Source organism: Carassius auratus, chromosome 24 (assembly GCF_003368295.1).
Source record: "Carassius auratus strain Wakin chromosome 24, ASM336829v1, whole genome shotgun sequence".
NCBI lineage: Eukaryota > Metazoa > Chordata > Actinopteri > Cypriniformes > Cyprinidae > Carassius > Carassius auratus.
The window spans coordinates 2725253-2743199 of NC_039266.1; the positions used below are offsets into that span (position 1 = coordinate 2725253).

The 17947-nt window shown below is 34.3% G+C and overlaps 2 protein-coding genes across 3 annotated transcripts; one reads left to right on the top strand and one right to left on the bottom strand.

Annotated features, from left to right (window-relative positions):
• Window positions 1–4863: 4863 nt before the first annotated feature.
• Window positions 4864–12471, top strand: prr35 (proline rich 35). The gene is made up of 4 exons (XM_026201751.1): window positions 4864–4943; window positions 6192–6266; window positions 9322–10828; window positions 11699–12471. Exons 3-4 carry the CDS (start codon window positions 9507–9509, stop codon window positions 12390–12392), a joined length of 2016 nt encoding a protein of 671 aa, XP_026057536.1. The 5' UTR covers window positions 4864–4943; window positions 6192–6266; window positions 9322–9506; the 3' UTR covers window positions 12393–12471.
• A 2755-nt stretch (window positions 12472–15226) lies between these two features.
• LOC113042068 (pentraxin fusion protein) lies at window positions 15227–17002 on the bottom strand. 2 transcript variants are annotated; one of them, XM_026200633.1, is made up of 3 exons: window positions 16922–17002; window positions 16391–16463; window positions 15227–16310 (listed from the first exon to the last, which is right to left on the bottom strand). In XM_026200633.1, exons 2-3 carry the CDS (start codon window positions 16452–16454, stop codon window positions 15688–15690), a joined length of 687 nt encoding a protein of 228 aa, XP_026056418.1. In that variant the 5' UTR covers window positions 16455–16463; window positions 16922–17002; the 3' UTR covers window positions 15227–15687. The 2 variants fall into 2 exon arrangements, with proteins under 2 accessions (XP_026056418.1, XP_026056419.1); XM_026200634.1 differs by lacking the exon at window positions 16922–17002 and adding an exon at window positions 16772–16892.
• Between the last annotated feature and the right edge of the window lie 945 nt (window positions 17003–17947).

Below are 17947 nucleotides of genomic sequence, written 5' to 3' on the forward strand. Positions count from 1 at the left end.
TAGAACTTTCTGTACATCAGAGAATCCTACAACAAAAATCTTTTACAGCTTCTTTCACAAAAATATGAAAGTATTTTCAACATAAAAAATAATAATCAAAATAATGTTTTTTGAGCAGCAAGATCAGGATATTAGAATGATTGCTGAAGGATCATGTGTAAAACCTTAATTGTGAGGAAATAAAAACATATTAAGAATTGTGTGGGGGGAAAAAAATACAATAAATTAAATCAAAATATATTATTATTTCAGCTAATAGACAAAGCAACATTTCTCTCTTTTTTTGTTTTTGTTTAACTTTTTAAAACTTCAAAACAACAAAATTTATAAAAACTTTAACTAAAATTAACATGTAAACAGAAAAATACAATAAAGAATACAACGTATTTAAAAAAATTAAGTTACAAATTTAAAAACTACAAATTTTTTTTTTTTTAAATAACACTAACATACACCCAGTGGTTATGTAGAATTATTATTACATTTACTTTTATTATAAACTATTCATAGGGTTTAGGACCATACCGTGCAGGAGTGTGTGTGTAATCTCTTTTGATAAATGTGTTGATATTAAAGTAATGATGTACCCTGTGAAAATGTATAACTGCACAGCTGGATGGCTGCATTGTGTGTGTGTGTGTGTGTGTGTGTGTGTATATACTGGCCTAAGGTTGCTCTCTCTGACTCATAATGAAGTCGAGCTGTCATGCTCACAGATGCCTGAACATACGGACACACAATCTCTACTTCATCTTGAGGTTCATACACACACAGAAATACAGTTCATTATCTTCAGGTACACACACTCATGAATCACTGAGCGGGTTCAAATAATGTGGAAAACAACGCTCAGGGATTTTTTTTTTTTTTAGTTTTCAGAGGATGCTCTTTCAGAGATTGGGACACCCTGTGTGTTTCATTTAAGTACGGTGTTTTATATGTTTCTTTAGGAGAAATAAAAAAGATACACAAATGAGTCTTACAGCAAGTGTTTACAGTGGCTCAGATCATGTGATCTTGGAATAATATGATGGCAAAATGTTTGAGTTCACAATGCAATCTCTAAATTTGATTTGCAGACTTATTGTGACAAATCTGAGCACAATTTGAGACATTTCTTCCTAAACTCCAGAGGAAATACATGTGAGGTTATGTGATGTTATTTCTCCTTGCGTTATTTTCTTATTTGGTATTTTTGTCTTGTATCTAAACATCCTTAAATCAAGATATATAACTTAAATTATCTAAATTATTTAAAATGTATCAAAATTAAGCAAGTTTTTGATTAAAACATAATTTTCTGTCAGTGGGCTAAGAAAAAATAAACTTCAATCAAAAGAAAGTTTTTTTAATTTTTTTATTGCTATTTATACATTTAAAAAATCTTCTCAATTAAATGCATCTTGATATGTTGAATTTGTAATTTAAAGCAAAACAAAAAAATACAAAGTATGAATATAATTTTTGAAATATATCAAAAGACTTTGTAACACATTGAATAATATGTACAGGTCATATAATCAACTTTTATGTCATTTTTGAATATCATCACAAATTGCTATTTTTTTTGGAATGTCAAGACAAAGACTGAAATTGTAATTTTTGGAGAAATTATTCCTCATAAACACCCTATATATGGCTCATAACGGATGAAGGATCTCTCTCTCTTTCACCTACAAGCTTTAAGTTTAGTATAATATAGCAATATAATATAATATGTCTCTTTATGAGTGTAGCTTTTAAGCCTTAACGAACAAAAAAAATACATATACTGTATATTTTAATTTGAAAAAAAAGTTGTTAATAAATAATTATTAATAAATAAATATTAATAAATTATTAAATAATAATAAATATGACACTGGCATATTTAAAAAAACTAATAAAAATGACTAAAAACAAACAAGATTAACACAATTAAAATAAAAACACCTAATAAAAAAAAAGATGTGACTACAGTGAGTCTATGACAGAAATGTGATTTTATTCCTCATATTTTGCTCATAACAGAGGCAGGTTTCTCTCTTTCACCTAGAACTCTTCCTCAGTCTCTCTCTCTCTCTCTCTCTCTCTCTCTCTCTCTCTCTCTGTGTGTTTCTACAGATGGTTAGGCCCTACGGATCACGCTGTCACAGTTCATCTCCTCTCGTGTGTCTGACAGCACGCCTGATCCTCCAGGAAGGGCTCAACCCCCTACAAACACACTGACATTTCTCAAAGGACCTGCGCTCATAAACACTCAGCAACCATCAGCCGCTCGCTCGCTCATTCCCCATTAAACCATCCTTTTAATGAGCACTGCAAAAAAATGCAAAGATTTGAAATGCAGCAAAAATTGTAGTTGAAAAAAATCCTATAAATGGTTCACCATATTCAGCATAAATGTAACATAATTGATGAACTTTGCAACACTGATAAGTACTGAACTAAAACAACACTGCACTGAATAATGACATGATTATCTTCTGTAGAACTGCTGAAATTGAATTGGTTTCATAATTGAATAATTTTAACAGTAATTTACCGTTTATTAATGTGAAGCAGCTTTAAAACCTTTTAAACTATATTTATACAGTTTCTGTACTGTATAAATATAATGCAGTATATAAAAAGTCATTTAAAATCACATTTTAAAACATTTTTTGTGTGTGTGTTAGTTACTAAACTAAGTTTAAACAACACTGAATTGAATAATGACATCTTATGTAGTTATTTTGTTTCATAATTGATTGATTTTACAACATTATTTTCCTGTTTATTAATGTGAATCTGCTTTGAAACTGTAAATATATAAAACATATTTAAACAATTTCTGTTGTAAAAATATAATGCACTATATAAATTAATGCCAAGTGACTTGTCAATGTAATAAAAATGTAACTGAATTCATATTTAATATAAACTTTTAATAATTATAACTATAACACACCGAAAACAAGTCTTAATATATTATGCCTTTAATTTAAAAAAATATTGATTAATGATCATTTTATGAGCTGAGACAATTGAATTTTTAATTCCAAATGGTTTAAAAACATTTAAGCTAATAAAATCAACTTTTTTTTAATGCCAAATGCTAATACACGTGAGCTTCTATAATTAAAAATATTAAAACAATGATTTGACTTGTACTGCTCTTAATTGTAAATCACTAACTATAATAGAAACTCTACATTTTGAATGAATGTGAAGTACTTCATTATTATTTCATATACATTTCAGAGACAAACCATGAACTTCTCGCAGAGATGTCTTTTTTAACTATTGCAGTCGTGAGTGGATTTTGTGGCTAGTTTGTGTTAAAGATATTAAATTATGCAGCTTGTGGACAGAGACCACTGCATTACGCTGGAGATCCACAGACCACAGAAACACTGATGAGGACCGTACTGAAACATCTCAGAGATATGGAGAAGTGGAGTCCTTCGATTATTCAGAAAGCTTATTTTTCATCGCTGCTTTCAAGCTTTCTATGTCCAAACCACATCTACAGTATGTTATGAATGATTGATAGGGTTCTGCCTTTATTTACCGATCCATCATGCACTGTTAGCGGTGCACATTAAAACTTGATTCTGCAGCTTCATGCTTCTCTAAAGACACAAACTGGGTCAAACCACGAATGCAGAGTGAGAGACTTAAAGACAGAAGTCCATGAGGTAAAGGGAAGTTTCTGATGGCGACATTAAATTCCACTCCAATACCCACCTGAAGAAATAGTTCACTTAAAAATTAAACATTTATAAGCATTCATGTCGATCCCCACACAGACTTTTTATTTATTTATTTATTTTTTGAGTAAACATTAATGTTGAGATTTAAAATTGCACCGTATTTCTTGTTAAACTTGTAATTGGATAATATCTGATTTTCATTCATTTTAATTAAATAGGTATTTAACTTCCTTTTGAAGCGACTAATTTATTTTAATTTTATTTATTTTTATTTTATCTATTTTAATTGTTGAATATTTTTTGCACTGCTTTAGGCAACATTTAATTTATTCTAAATTAATCAATTAATTCCATTGCATTTTATTTCAGTTTTATTTTAATTCTATGAAAACGTTTATGCACTGCTTTGAGGAATATTTAATTTAATTAAAATTTTACTTATTTTATTTATGAATAAACCATAACATTAATATCAAAATTATGTGCTGACACTTTTGCACTGCCTTGGGCAATATTTATTTTATTTTGGTTTTAAGTAAACTATTAAGTTAACTAAATAATTAAATGTAAATAGTTTTATTTTTAATTGTTACCTTACTGTTGCTTTAGGTTTTAATTTAATTTAATTTAATTTAATTTAATTTAATTTAATTTAATTTAATTTAATTTAATTTAATTTAATTTAATTTAATTTAATTTAATTTAATGCTTTTGCAGTGGATTTGCACAATATTTAATTTTTTCCAACTTTAATTAAATTTAATACTTTATTTTAATTGTTAATACAACTTCTTTAAACCACAATAGTCATACTATATAATACATACACCAATGTACAGGTCTTTGCTACGGCAATAAAACACACTAAATTGAAACTAAACTCAGACACAATTCCATAAAGTGCTGTGAGAAGGCTGCTCAAGTTTGCATTAGTGACTTTAAATTGCACTCCGGCCCAATTAAGCAAACTGTCCCAGTACAGCGGGACTGAAGAGTCTCGACTTCTCCTTAATGGACTGGACCGGGCCAGTTTCCTAAATTGGACCCATTTGAGCTTGTGCCAATAGCAGCAGAGGCAGGAGGGGCCTGTGCCTGATTGTACTGCCCCAAGGCATCCCTCCTAGAGAATATATATATCTGCCTCTCTCTCTTGTTCATCCATGTGTGTATGAGTGTGTGTGTGTGTGCGCATCGCTCTCCCCTCATAAAACACCCGAACGCACATCACCGGCCGCCTCTGGAACGGAACATGACACAGACACGCAGCAGGTAAGTCAAGCCGTTATCTGCGGATAAAAGTTATTATGACGTATGAGGTTAGAGCAGGTTAAGCACTTTATGCGCAGTTAGTGTGATTGTCTTTCTGTGTTTGAACGTCTCGAATGCAGCGGCGTGCATCTGTGTTACTAAGATGAACTGCTGACAAGTAAATGAAAAAGTCTAGATGCATTTTTTTTAAAATAAGCTGTATGGGATGATATTGTGTGTCAGTAGAATAATGCAGGATAAAATGCGCAATCCATATGATGGATAATGCATACTAAATGTGTAGAATTAAAATTCACGTGTTTTTTTCAAATTCATGTCTAAGTTTTTAAATGAAAGGGTCGATTACACAATCTAGGAGTAGTTTGAGTGTTTGTTTTCAAGTCCAAATCTGTCCTAAAGTAGAATCACTTTGTGAATTCTATGCACAAAACTAAAACTCAATATTTGTCATATTTTTGCTACAAGTGTTTGTGAACAATTGATGACCATTAAGCTACACTTGAAATACAAAGTAAAAGTACAAAAGTAGATTTTAAGCAAAAACTGTTTGGGTTTTTCTTTTTCTTTTTTTTTTACATAAAACGGTCGGGCCACATTGTCGGATTAATATCGGGGCAAGTTGTCACATGGGTTTCAAATGCTGAAATGACACTGAATTATCTTTTTTTACTGCCGTTTCATTGAGTGTTTTGCATTTCATACTTCTCCATCTGTTTGAATGTTGCTATAGAAATCTATTATATGCTGTAGAATGATAAGTTCCATTGTCACAACTTACCCCATGTAGTGTCCCGTCACAAAGGTCAACTTGTGTTTAACAAACGGTATCTTTTTCTATAGACAAAAACTGCTTTTTATTGAAAAGTATGCATCAATGCAAAAATTATTTTAAAATATATCAAATATTTCCTTGAGTTTAAAGTGTGTCCTCTTGCTAAAAGAATGCTATAAATTAAGACGTAAAACATAAAATAAGCTTTATAATATTGATAATAAACATGAAAGTGGATGAGAATTGGATTTTTAAAAATATAACAGAATTTCTAAAGTAAAGCATTGTTGTTTTAATTATTATTATTGTTACATTTAAATTAATAATAAAATAATTAAGTGTATTTTGGATATAGATTAGAGTGACATTTGCACATTAGACAGTGATTTAAAATTTTTATTAAATGTTGACTAATTCTTTTAATAAAATATGACAATCAAAGCTGAAATTAACTTTAGATATTGTTTATTTTCTAGATCCTTCATCAAGAGTTAAATTGAGAAAAAAATCATGCATCACTATCCAACGCTTTCTGCTGAACTACTGTGGAGGTACGACACACACACACACACACACACACACAGAATTACAGAAAACATTCACACGTGTGCTTCACACAAAAGAACAACATATCATTTCAAATAAGAGTTGCCTATAGCTTTACAACAATATTACTGTACATGCCAATGTATCTTAGACAGACGATTTGCTTTCCAATCAATCATCTGTTCTGTTCGCTTCTGTGTGTTATCAGTTCTTGGATCTGTCGCAGCATGTCGATGCTTTTAGCAAGCGTCCCTATTTAAGCGAGACAATACATATTTAACACACAGCGATCAGCGTGTTCATGTGAGTGTCATCGACCAGTGTCTGACCGAACCCCGAGGGCCTTAAAACGGACACACCACAAAGAATGTCCCGCAGTGAGAACAACTCTAAAATAATTTTATTGATTAGCGCTAACAGCAGCGTTTGATGTCCAGTTAAAACCAGAGAACGGGACGAGGAGGGGGACGTAACCACAATATAACACGCACACGCACACACACACCGTTCCTGTGAATTATCTATAACAAGCGAAACACTGGAGGATGTACAGATTGCGGCAGATCACCGCAGATGTGATTTCATTCTTTCTTTGAGTGCTGTAATAGATGAAAGTTTGGTGAAATTCATCGCCACCCGTCTTCTTTAAACCGAAATAACCTCGGGCTTTAATTGTCTCAACACCCCGAGATACGAGCACAAAACTCATGCCTCACAGCGGGACATTTCATCCTCCCTTTAATTTCCTGCCTGTGATCTGGTCGATTTCTTCATTCTCTTCTCTCGCTTTTTGTTCTTTCTTTCCACCCAAAGCAAAACGCCAGGAGCAAATAATAAATAATCAAGAATAAAGTAAGAATAAAGAGTATTTTTATCATATCATAGCATTTGAGTGATATGCCATAATTTAATTGCTTTCATTGTGCCCTGTTCTTAATGCTTTTATTAATAATAAAAATGATTAGTTGAATTACATCAAATTATGGTTTAGTTGGTTATTTTTGAAAGTTGTTTTGAAAGTTTTGAACTGTACAGTAGTTTAAATTCTTTTCTATATAAACAAGTTTAAGAGGAAAAAGTATTTAAATAATATTCTAATTTAGAATTTTATATAATCTTTGCTCATGATAGGTTGAAACAGACTTATGATTTTTAACTGTAATTATTTTAAATATTTTAAAATGTATAAAAAAATATCAGAAAAATAAATAAAAAATGTAAAATGTTTTTTCAATGCCTTAAAAATTTTTTATGTATTTACTTACTGCAAAGTATTTCCATTAAGTAATATCTGTCAATAAAATATCTGTCAGAGCAACAAAAAGTTTTTTTTTAATAATTTTTAAATAAAAATTATTATTTTTGTTGCTCTAGAAAAACCAATGTTAAAGTAAGCATGAATAAATGGTAAAATATAAATATAATAATACAATAAAACAAAAATATATCAAACTTAATTAGTGCAATTACATTTAACGAATTAGAAAACCAATTCTGTTCATCTTAAAGTTTTTAACTTATTTATTAAATGCCTTGATGCATGCTTTCATGTAATAATATTTCATTTAAAATGCATTAACAAAACATGAATTATAAAAAAGTGCCATTAATGGGGGGGGCATCACTTGACTTAATACTAAAACATTATATTCCTATTATAAAAAGCAAATCTATAAAATAGTTATTCAGTAATGCATTTGAAAAAAAAAAATTGTTATTCATTGAAGAGTAGGATAAAAGTCATTCTTTCTTTGATTGTAGAAGACAAAGCAAGAGAGAAACACACAGTGGCTGAGCAGAGGAATGATGTGAGACAGTGTAATGTATGAGAGAGACAGATGACGGTCGTGGACGGACTGATAGAGCGGGTAAAAGAGCAGTCACTCTGCCTTGACCCACATTCCTCCGCTAACGATGCCCCGCGGGCGTGATGCCAATCTCTCATTAACACACATACACGCGGGCAGCCTCGCGTCCCTCTGCCCTTTGTCAGGATGTGCCTACAGCTGACCTTCAGGGTCCTGCTGTAAATACTACAGTCAACATGAGAGCAGCGCACAGGTGCAGCCGCCTCCAGAAACACACACACACACACACACCTCGCCGCTGCAACACTGGACGTAATGAAAGGTGGCAGATAGAGGACTTTCGGCACTTCTGAGAAAACCACAACGTCTCTTTGCTAAAGTCTATGTGAAGTCCAAACTGACTCGATTTACTTTCTTATGACACGTTACAAAATGATGTAAAATATCAGTTTTTATTAAGTCATCATGCCTTCTCATGTTTACAGCCACCTGACACTTAAACCCATCCAATCAATTTCTAATTAATGCATTTACATCCTATTTAATACATTGTTCTCCATTTAGTCAATAAATGTCTAATTTCAGATTACCAAATTAAATTGGGTTGCAAACATGACTTCTACACTGACGTTACCTGGCAAGTGTTTTCTCTCAATTCAAATGTAAATATTTATTATTATAAATATATTTCTAAATATTTTATATCTATAAATACATATTACACTAAAACTCATTCATTCTTCACTGTTATTTTTAATATTAAAAAAATATTAAATGTAATTTAAAATTGTTAAATTATTGTTTAGCTGTAATAATACTTTAAGTCATTAAATATGATCATTTAAAATCTTATTATATTAAGTAATAATATTTTTTTAAATAATATATTATATAATTACATTTAAAACAATTTCCAAATGTGTCCAAATCTAAAACTTTTGAAACTTTTGTTGTAATCATGACTTTTTTTTTTTTACTTTTACTTTTATCAGACTTTTACAATTTAAAATTTGATTACATTAATAAAATAATACTTTGTTTACATATTTTTCAATATTTAAATAAAATATTTTTGTTAATATTGACCTGACTTAATAAATAATTTCAAATATTATTAAATAGTTAAAATAATGTTTGATAGAATTCTAAATGTAATGTATATATATATATACAACAATTTTAAGTATTTTACATTAAGAAATGATATTTTATAATCAAAGATGTAATCATATTTTCTTGATTTTCTCAACAGCTGAAATCTGATGGCTGCATTCCCACATCATCCTAGTCCTGACCAAATACAAGTTTACAAGATTACACACACAATTCATCCTACAAACACACGCTCAATACAAACCTGTCCTCAGAAACACACATAACCCTTCAGACATCCAGCTTTGAGAGAAACCCGTTTTGTGACTGTTTTCATTTCGCACCATGTCGAAGGACGACTGTAAGGTGGGCTGTAAACACAAGGAACGCAAGCCCAAAAAGCCGCACTACATCCCGAGGCCTTGGGGCAAACCCTACAACTACAAATGCTTCCAGTGTCCGTTCACCTGCATGGAGAAATCCCACCTGTACAACCACATGAAGTACAGCCTGTGCAAGAACTCCCTGTCGCTGCTCATTGAGTCCGACTGGCCGTATAAAAAAGAGCAGCTCCGGCTCCAGCAGGGCGGCGTTCGCTCACGTAGCCCCGCTAAGGGTCACTCAGAGCAGGTCGCGATGTCAGACGAGCCCTCGCATTCGGCAGCGAGTCTGGAAGAGGGTGAGAAAGGAGAACCTGAAAGAGAAGTGGAGAAAGACAAAGAGGTTGTGGAGCCCAGTGCATCGACGGTTATGAATCCTGAATCTATGGATTCAAGAGGAAGCAAGCGATCAAAGCAAGAAGCTGAACTGGTGATGGCCGACGTCTTCTCGCTCGAGGAGCAACTTTTGCGAGCACGTTCAGTCGAAGTGGAGTCAAAACTCAGACACTATAGAATGTCTCTTTCTGGACCAGCGGCGTTGCTTTCGGAGCAATGGCGCATCTTAAGCAACCAGACGTCTGGTGCGAAGCCCAAATCTGATCCGGTGGCGTCTTCTCTGCCTTGTTATCCTCCACCGGCATCCACGGGTCAACTCGAATGCCCAGAAACACCAGGTTTCAATCTGTCTCTGCTCGGCGTTGGATATCCGCTGGCTCCTGGACTCCTTTCGTATCTAAATCCAGCACTTAGCTTACCTGCGAGTACAGCGAACACAAGCGCACCGCTGCCGTTCCTGGCATCAACCCATGCACAAAGACACTCGGAGCGTTCTTTACTTCCTCCTCACCTGTATTACCCTTTCCTGTGCGAGCACACTTTCGGAGCAACGCCTTCCTCAACGTCTTCTGAGACTGGAAAGCTCATCAAACCGCCAACCGTAAGCCTGCCAGCCCCTACATACCCTCCCAAACTCAACCTGTGGAAGGTCCCGGCCCTGCGGCCCACATCCTCGCCCGCGGCCTGGCCGTCGCCCTCCTGCTCCTCCCCAGAACGGAGCCACGGCGTGAAGGAGAGGATACGGTCCAGGGAAGGGAAGAGCGGCTGGCTGCAGGACACGTCCTTCATCAGAGAGCAAAGTCTGAAGAGGACAGCGGTGTCGTTGGACTCCCATGGTGCACCAGGAGAGAAGAAACCAGCTCTTGAGTTTGCCCTCGACTCTTTGAAAAACGCTCACAAATCTGCATCCATCGCCTCCATGATGTCCAGCAGGCTGCCAATACACAACAGGTAAGATGACGGGACTTTCTTTAAAACCTGCTGTATTGTAAATATACATATTTATTAAACCAATAAATAATAAGTATATTTGTATTAATAAAAATTAATATATGTATTATTATTAATAATAATAACATAGCTCTAACCTCTCTCTCTCTATTAATATATATATATATATATACAAATTATATATAACAATTTATAAAATTACAAAAATAAATTATATATACAAAATTATAAAAATGTCATATATGTTTCTATAATTTTGCATATATAATTTTGTTTGTAATTTTATAAATTGTTATTAAATTATTATATTAATTTTCTTATACAAATTATCAATTTTTATTTGGAGCTTATAACATAAGCAAGAATTGCTTACTCCAAATGCTATTATTTTTATAATATAATATAATATAATATAATATAATATAACAAACCACACACACTCTATATTAAAATTACATTTAACTATAATAAAACTAAAATTAATAATATATATATATATATATATATATATATATATATATATATATATATATATATATATATATAGGCCTATATATAATTATTATTATTATTAAATGAACTATTTCTGATTTTACCATATTAAACCAGTACTGTAGACACAAATTAATGTTAAGCCTAAGTGTTGAAAAGCATGACCTCTTGTGCTTATTACTTTGAGAGAAAATAAGGAGTATTTAAAGATATCCAGAAACAGACATCCTAGATACACTGCATCTAGATATAAATATATACACCAGGGACGTCTTGCCTGACTGTTCTCGCTCTCTCTCTCTGTGTAATACACGCTCAGGATGGAGTTGATGAATGGTATTTAGTTACAATTAAACTGTGTTTTCACAGCCCCCGCAGTGACGTCTCGTCCCCGCCGCATATGTCTGAGCAGCTGGAGGCGAGACAGAGAGGAATGGAGAGAGACGTGGACCCGGCAGCTGCGCTCCTGCAGGACTTCAGCACGTTACTGCAGGAGTACCAGAACACAGAGCAGCGCGCCGCGTCTCTGCCGGACCAGTGCCACCTGTGGGCGCACCTGGGAAAGATCCGCTCAGAGCTGTCCCACATCCAACAGGCGCTGGAGCACACGGCCCGCTCCAACGAGGGGCCGCTCGATCTATCCATCAAAAAAGACCAAGCAGGGCTCACGAACGCAGCTGGAGACGTTCCAGGAGAAACAAAAGACACAGGCGATGAAAACTGCTCCGAGACTGAAGACGACGAGGAGGAGGAGGAAGAGGAGGATAAATACGAGAGAGATGCGGTGGAGCGAGGAAGCGGTGTTAAAGAAAGGCAGAAGTGCTCTCTGGAAGCGCTGATGAAACTCAATCCGTCCCAGGAGACTGTGGTGAAGACAGAGGTGCTGTCCGACGGTGGGATGGCGATTCGGCCCGGGACGGCTGAAGCTCTGTGGCACAGCAGAACCACCAAGTGTGAAGCAGACTCAAGTGTCTTCCTCTGCTCCAAAACACCTAACAGACCGCCGTCCATTCAACATCTGGACACGCTTTGTCCGAGCAGCCCGTTAACAACCACCGACACACTGGTGTAGCGAACATGAACATAAGAGCTTACATCATTTACACTGGACACATGACTGAATTCATGCTTCTTTGTTGAAAGCAATTAATACTTTTATTCTGCAAAACATGACAGTAAAAACTGCAAAAGATTCCATTTTTTATATACATTTCTATGCATAAACAAATCCTGAAAAATAAAATCAGTATCAGTTTCTGCCAAAATATAAGTTTCCCAAAAAAGATTTATAATAATAATAATCAGAAATGTTTCTTGAGCAGCCAATCAGCATATAATAACTATTTCTGAAGAATCAAGTGACACTGAAGACTGGAGGAATGATGCTGAAAATACAGCTTTAAATCACTAAAATGTATGATTTACTATAAAAGAAACCAGTTATTTAAATTGCAATAGTATTTAGCAGTTTTACAGTTTTTACCGTATTTTTGATCAAATAAATTTGAACCTTTGGTGAGCAGAAAATACTTTAAAAAACCAACTCAACCCAGAGTAACACTATAGAAAACACTACATGCTTTACAAAATAAACTGTGGAAAAGAAGATACAGATATGAAGAATCAAGCACAGATCTAAATCAAGCAGCTTATGCCAAAAAGAACTGATGGAGGAAAATATGAAGGACAAAATACATGAATACACACATGTTAATTAAATTCAAATCCATGTACAGAATGAGGACACAATTCAAACCCTGGTTTAGGTTAAGGAACTACAACTTTAAACTATTTAATATATTTGTTTGTAATATATGTAGTTTTCTGACATGTCACATATTTTATTTATTCTTGCATTTCTTCACTCCATAAGTTTGTTTTAAGACTAGTCTTCTGTAAATAAACTACATTCAAATAAGAAGCAAATATGATTGTTTCACACAATAAAACTACTGCTAATCTCACATTACTGTTTCATCAGTGTGAATTTTGTGTTCTTTTAAGTTGCATAAAAAAATCCTGCAATAAAATGTTCAACATATTTTAGTGCTTGTGTGAATATCTTTGTTTCAGCATTGCAAGAAAGTTGTGAAAAAAAATATTTAAGTTTAGTTTACAGTATGAATGCTTAATAAATGTGACCCTGGACCACAAAACCAGACATGGTTGAATGAATACATTGATGTATGGTTTGTTAGGATCTGACAATATTTGGCCGAGATACAACTATTTGAAAATCTGGAATCTGAGGTTGCACAAAAAAAAAAAAAAATCCCCTTTAAAGTTGTCCAAATTAATTCTTAGCAATGCATATTACTAATCCAAAATTAAGTTTTGATATATTTACAGTAGGAAATTTACAAAATATCTTCATGGAACATGATCTTTACTTAATGTCCTAATGATTTTTGGCTTTAAAGAAAAATCGATCATTTTGACGCATGCAATGTATTTTTGGCTATTGCTACAAATATACCCCAGAGACTTAAGACTGCTTTTGTGCTCCAGGGTCACAAATACAAGCGGACAGATTGTGTGAAAGAGGTTAATGTTGGGGTTAGGAGGGCTGTGGGGTAAAGTGGTTTGCCGTAAGACGTGGTGATACAGTGATTACAGGTGTACAGTATTGATCCTGACGTGTTGCTCTGATGTGATAAAGGTGAACGGTGACCGTGAGCTGTACCTGAGAAGAAGCTCCTCCTCACTGAAAGGTCAAGGCTGCAGGGACGAGACGGTCAACGAGCCCTAGACAGAAAACCTGAAGGTCCCCAAACCTCTCACCTGCTTTCTTACACATGCATCTGAAAGGTCACCTGACACAAACACAGATGTCAAAACGCAGCTGGTCACAACAGACATGATTATTATCACAGTTCTTTTCAGAGAATAAACTTAAACATATACATAAATAACCTATGAACAATTATGTTGTTGCCTACAGGAAATGTAAAATTATTAAACTGATTGACATTTGCCAAAATAAATGGCTAGACACATTTAAATTTTCTAACAAGGAACAAACTCTCAGTGGAAGAATATGTACAAAAATAATAATAATAATAATAATAAAATAAAAGTGAAAGGTTTAATTTTTCTCTCTCTCTCTCGTCTCTTTTTTTTTTTTTACAAAACAATAAAAAACAAAAAACTAATACAATCTACTTATATTGTTTTTAGATTTTACATTACGGGATTAAATAAAACATAAACCCAATTTAAAGAAATTTGCTAAATATGTTCAATAGTCTAAAATAAATTTCTTCAATAACAAGTGTTCACCGATTTAATGAAATTATTAGACACAAATAATTTGGTATTGAAGGACCTAAATGTGACAATCTTTAATTGAAATGAAATAGGCCAATCCATATAAAATACATACACACACAGGCCTATCAATAAATATAAACTCATTTGATTACGATCAGAACATATTTTTAACAGTAAACATATAAAATAGCCTACATGTAAATATATGGGACCAGAATAATTAAACGGGCTGTTTATTCAACGCTGGAATATTTTAATGTTTTATTAATTTAGTTCACTTAAGGATAATAACTGGTCTTCACCACCTTCATTTTTGAGGTAAATATCAAGCATAAATCTTTCCCGACTCTTGTGGGGAATATGAAGCTCAACCACGACCTCTAGCGGACATCAGGTGAAGCGCTACAGCCTTAGCACAAACTCCATGGATTTTCACATATTATTGTACCGATACAACAGGATATATAAAAACAAGTACAAACGTCTCTACATTCCTAAAACTTACCAAGTTTCCAAAACACACCAATTGCGTTACAGAAAATGAAATTAAGAACCCAATCTGGAGTAACAAGAGATAAGAACCCTAGAAGCACGTTTGAGTGCATTTCAGTGAACTTGTCGTTCCATCGCAGTGCAGTAGAGGGCGCTATAGAAGTGTTCCTGGCGCAGCTCTCGTTTCCGGCCGGTGAACTTTTAAAATTTTGCTTATTTTTTTGTTTTTTTTAACAGTCTATGGTTGTGATGGAAATGGCATTACAACCAAAACGTAACATGAGTAATGCAAATCACACAGTAAAGCATTGTCTTTAGATAAAAATGGTCAAATTTTCACAAATATACAAAGGACGACTTTGGATAAAAGTGTCTAAAAAGGTGCGTGTATATACTGTATATAGGCAACACATGCACAAACAACTTTCAAAATTATGAACAGACACTGCAGTTGTAATGCAGAGAGCTTTTACTGGTTACTTTTGTGAACAATTCCTACTTGTTGGCCCTTACAGGTTTGAAAATCATTAAAACAGATGAATCGATTATAGAAATTGACATAACTGCGTGGATGAGCCGGTGTGAGACGTGACAACTGATCAGAATCAGTTAATTTGCACCACTAGCACATTTCCATTAATCTCATATTCCACAGTGTTCCAGTCGAACACGTTTCCCTTTGGCACATACGGTTCCTGGTTTGAATAAACCGCCTTAATCTGACTGCCAGGGAGAACATAGTCCCACATTTGCACATCTGAAATTTCTCCTACAAAACTCTGCTCTGCGTTAAAGGCACCCAGATATCTATCAGGGTCCTGGCCGAGCACGACGGTGCCACCAGGACGGATTGAGTAACCTTTTCTATAGATCTGGAACGAACTGCGACGTCCATCCACCCAGAAGGCAGTGAGACCAGACGCAGAGCTCCAAGTGACACACAGGTGAGTCTGGAAGGTGGAGAGAGGAGGCAGATGGAAAAATGCTTCTTCGCCATTAGACTGGATTACCAAGGCCACACAACCATCGTCACGTCTCCACACGTTGAGTTCATCAAACTCGGGTGTGCGGTAAGCAAACAGAATGATCTCCCGGTCACCCTGGAGCTCCGTCGCCACACGCATGCAGAGAGTAAACGCTGAAAGACTCAGTGGCTCTTCAGGAAGGAGTTTGACAAAGCTGGTGTTAGTCTTGATTGGAAACAGAAGCAGGTTACCACTGAGGCCCACTGCAAGACAAAACCAGAATAAACTTAAAAGAAGGGTTTTTTAAGATTAAAATCAATAAAAATAGAAATAAAAGTGGTACCTTCAGTAATCGCTAGAGTCGGAGAGAGCAGACAGAAAAATGAAACCACTGGCATCAGCATCATGCTTCAGGTCTAAAGAGGAATTCAATGATTACACGTTTGTTTGTATACATGCATGCATATATTATTTTTAAAAAAGTTTGTCTGCAAGAAGGACCATATCTAAATAATGGGAGTATATCTTCTGACAGGTAAAAGTGCAAAAACATTAGTCCTAGTTTAATAGATAAATTCTTCACTGCTCCATTATTTTAAAATTATATATATATATATATATATATATATATATTTATTTATTTATTTATTTATTTATTTATTTTTTTAACAGACAAGGCTTAATCTTAGTCTCAGATTAAAATGCATCTTTGATCTTGTCTAACTGAAAGCAACTCATACTGACAATTCTTAATGTCAGTGCCCTTAATCGGTTTCAAGATAAGGCACATTAAAACTAAAAATTTAAAAAACACCTTAACTAAAGCCTAAATCTTATTGTGAAACTAGGCCAAAAACACAATGTTAATACTTACAAAGTCTACTAGATCTTATATGACAGATGTGCTATTAGATTAGGGATGGGGGTCTTTCTTCTTTTTCTTCTTCTGTTGTTTATTGGAGTGCCATAATGATTTAGCTTCAACCTTAATTAAACACACCTGATCCAGCTAATCAAGTCCTGAATCAATGCACCTGTCACTTGTTTTTATCTGATCTGTTAATGACATACTGCTGAACCTCATAAAAAAAAAACATTTTTCAACTTCATTTACAGACTATAGTATAGAGAAACCGCATGGAGCATGTGAGGTAGCATACGATCATTTCCTGACAGTGTCATGATATGCAATGATCTTATAGGACTGCTAAAATCATGTCATTAAAAAATACCACAGGACTGTCACCCAAAACTGAAAATTTGCTTAAAACTGACTGGCCATCCGTGTAGATGAGTTTGTTTCTTCACCAGGACAGATTTGGGAAAATAGCATTGCATCACTTCCTCAGCAGTGAATGGATGAAAATTACAATTCAATTTGAATGCACTTACACTGTGGGTCTGGGACAAGTGAGAAGCATTCAAATCTATATTGTGAATAAAATGAGTCTTTTCAATGAGTTTTAATGAGGAAAAACCCTGGGACATACTGTAGAAGTTAAAGATCCCTCAGGTGATGTTACTCTTGTTGATACCAAAATGTATATATGCTAATCAATCCAATTATTCAGAGCTGCGTTTACCAAAAACACTGTATGCTTAAGTACATCATAGACCCATTGAAATCAATAGAGCTACGATCAATTTAGGCTCATGATGCTTTGGGGAAACGCAGCCCTGTATGTCTCCAAAAAGGACTCCTGACATCTCATTTTTCACTTAAACTGTCTTCACATTAGACAAAGAGCAAATACAGTTTATCTTAGAGTAGCAATGACAAACACCCTGATGGGTAAGACAGGCTAAACCAATACATAACTCCCTATTCCTCACAGACTTGAGGAAAGAGCAGCTTTCTGGATTCACATTGCACATTACAAAGCAGCTTAACAGATGCCAG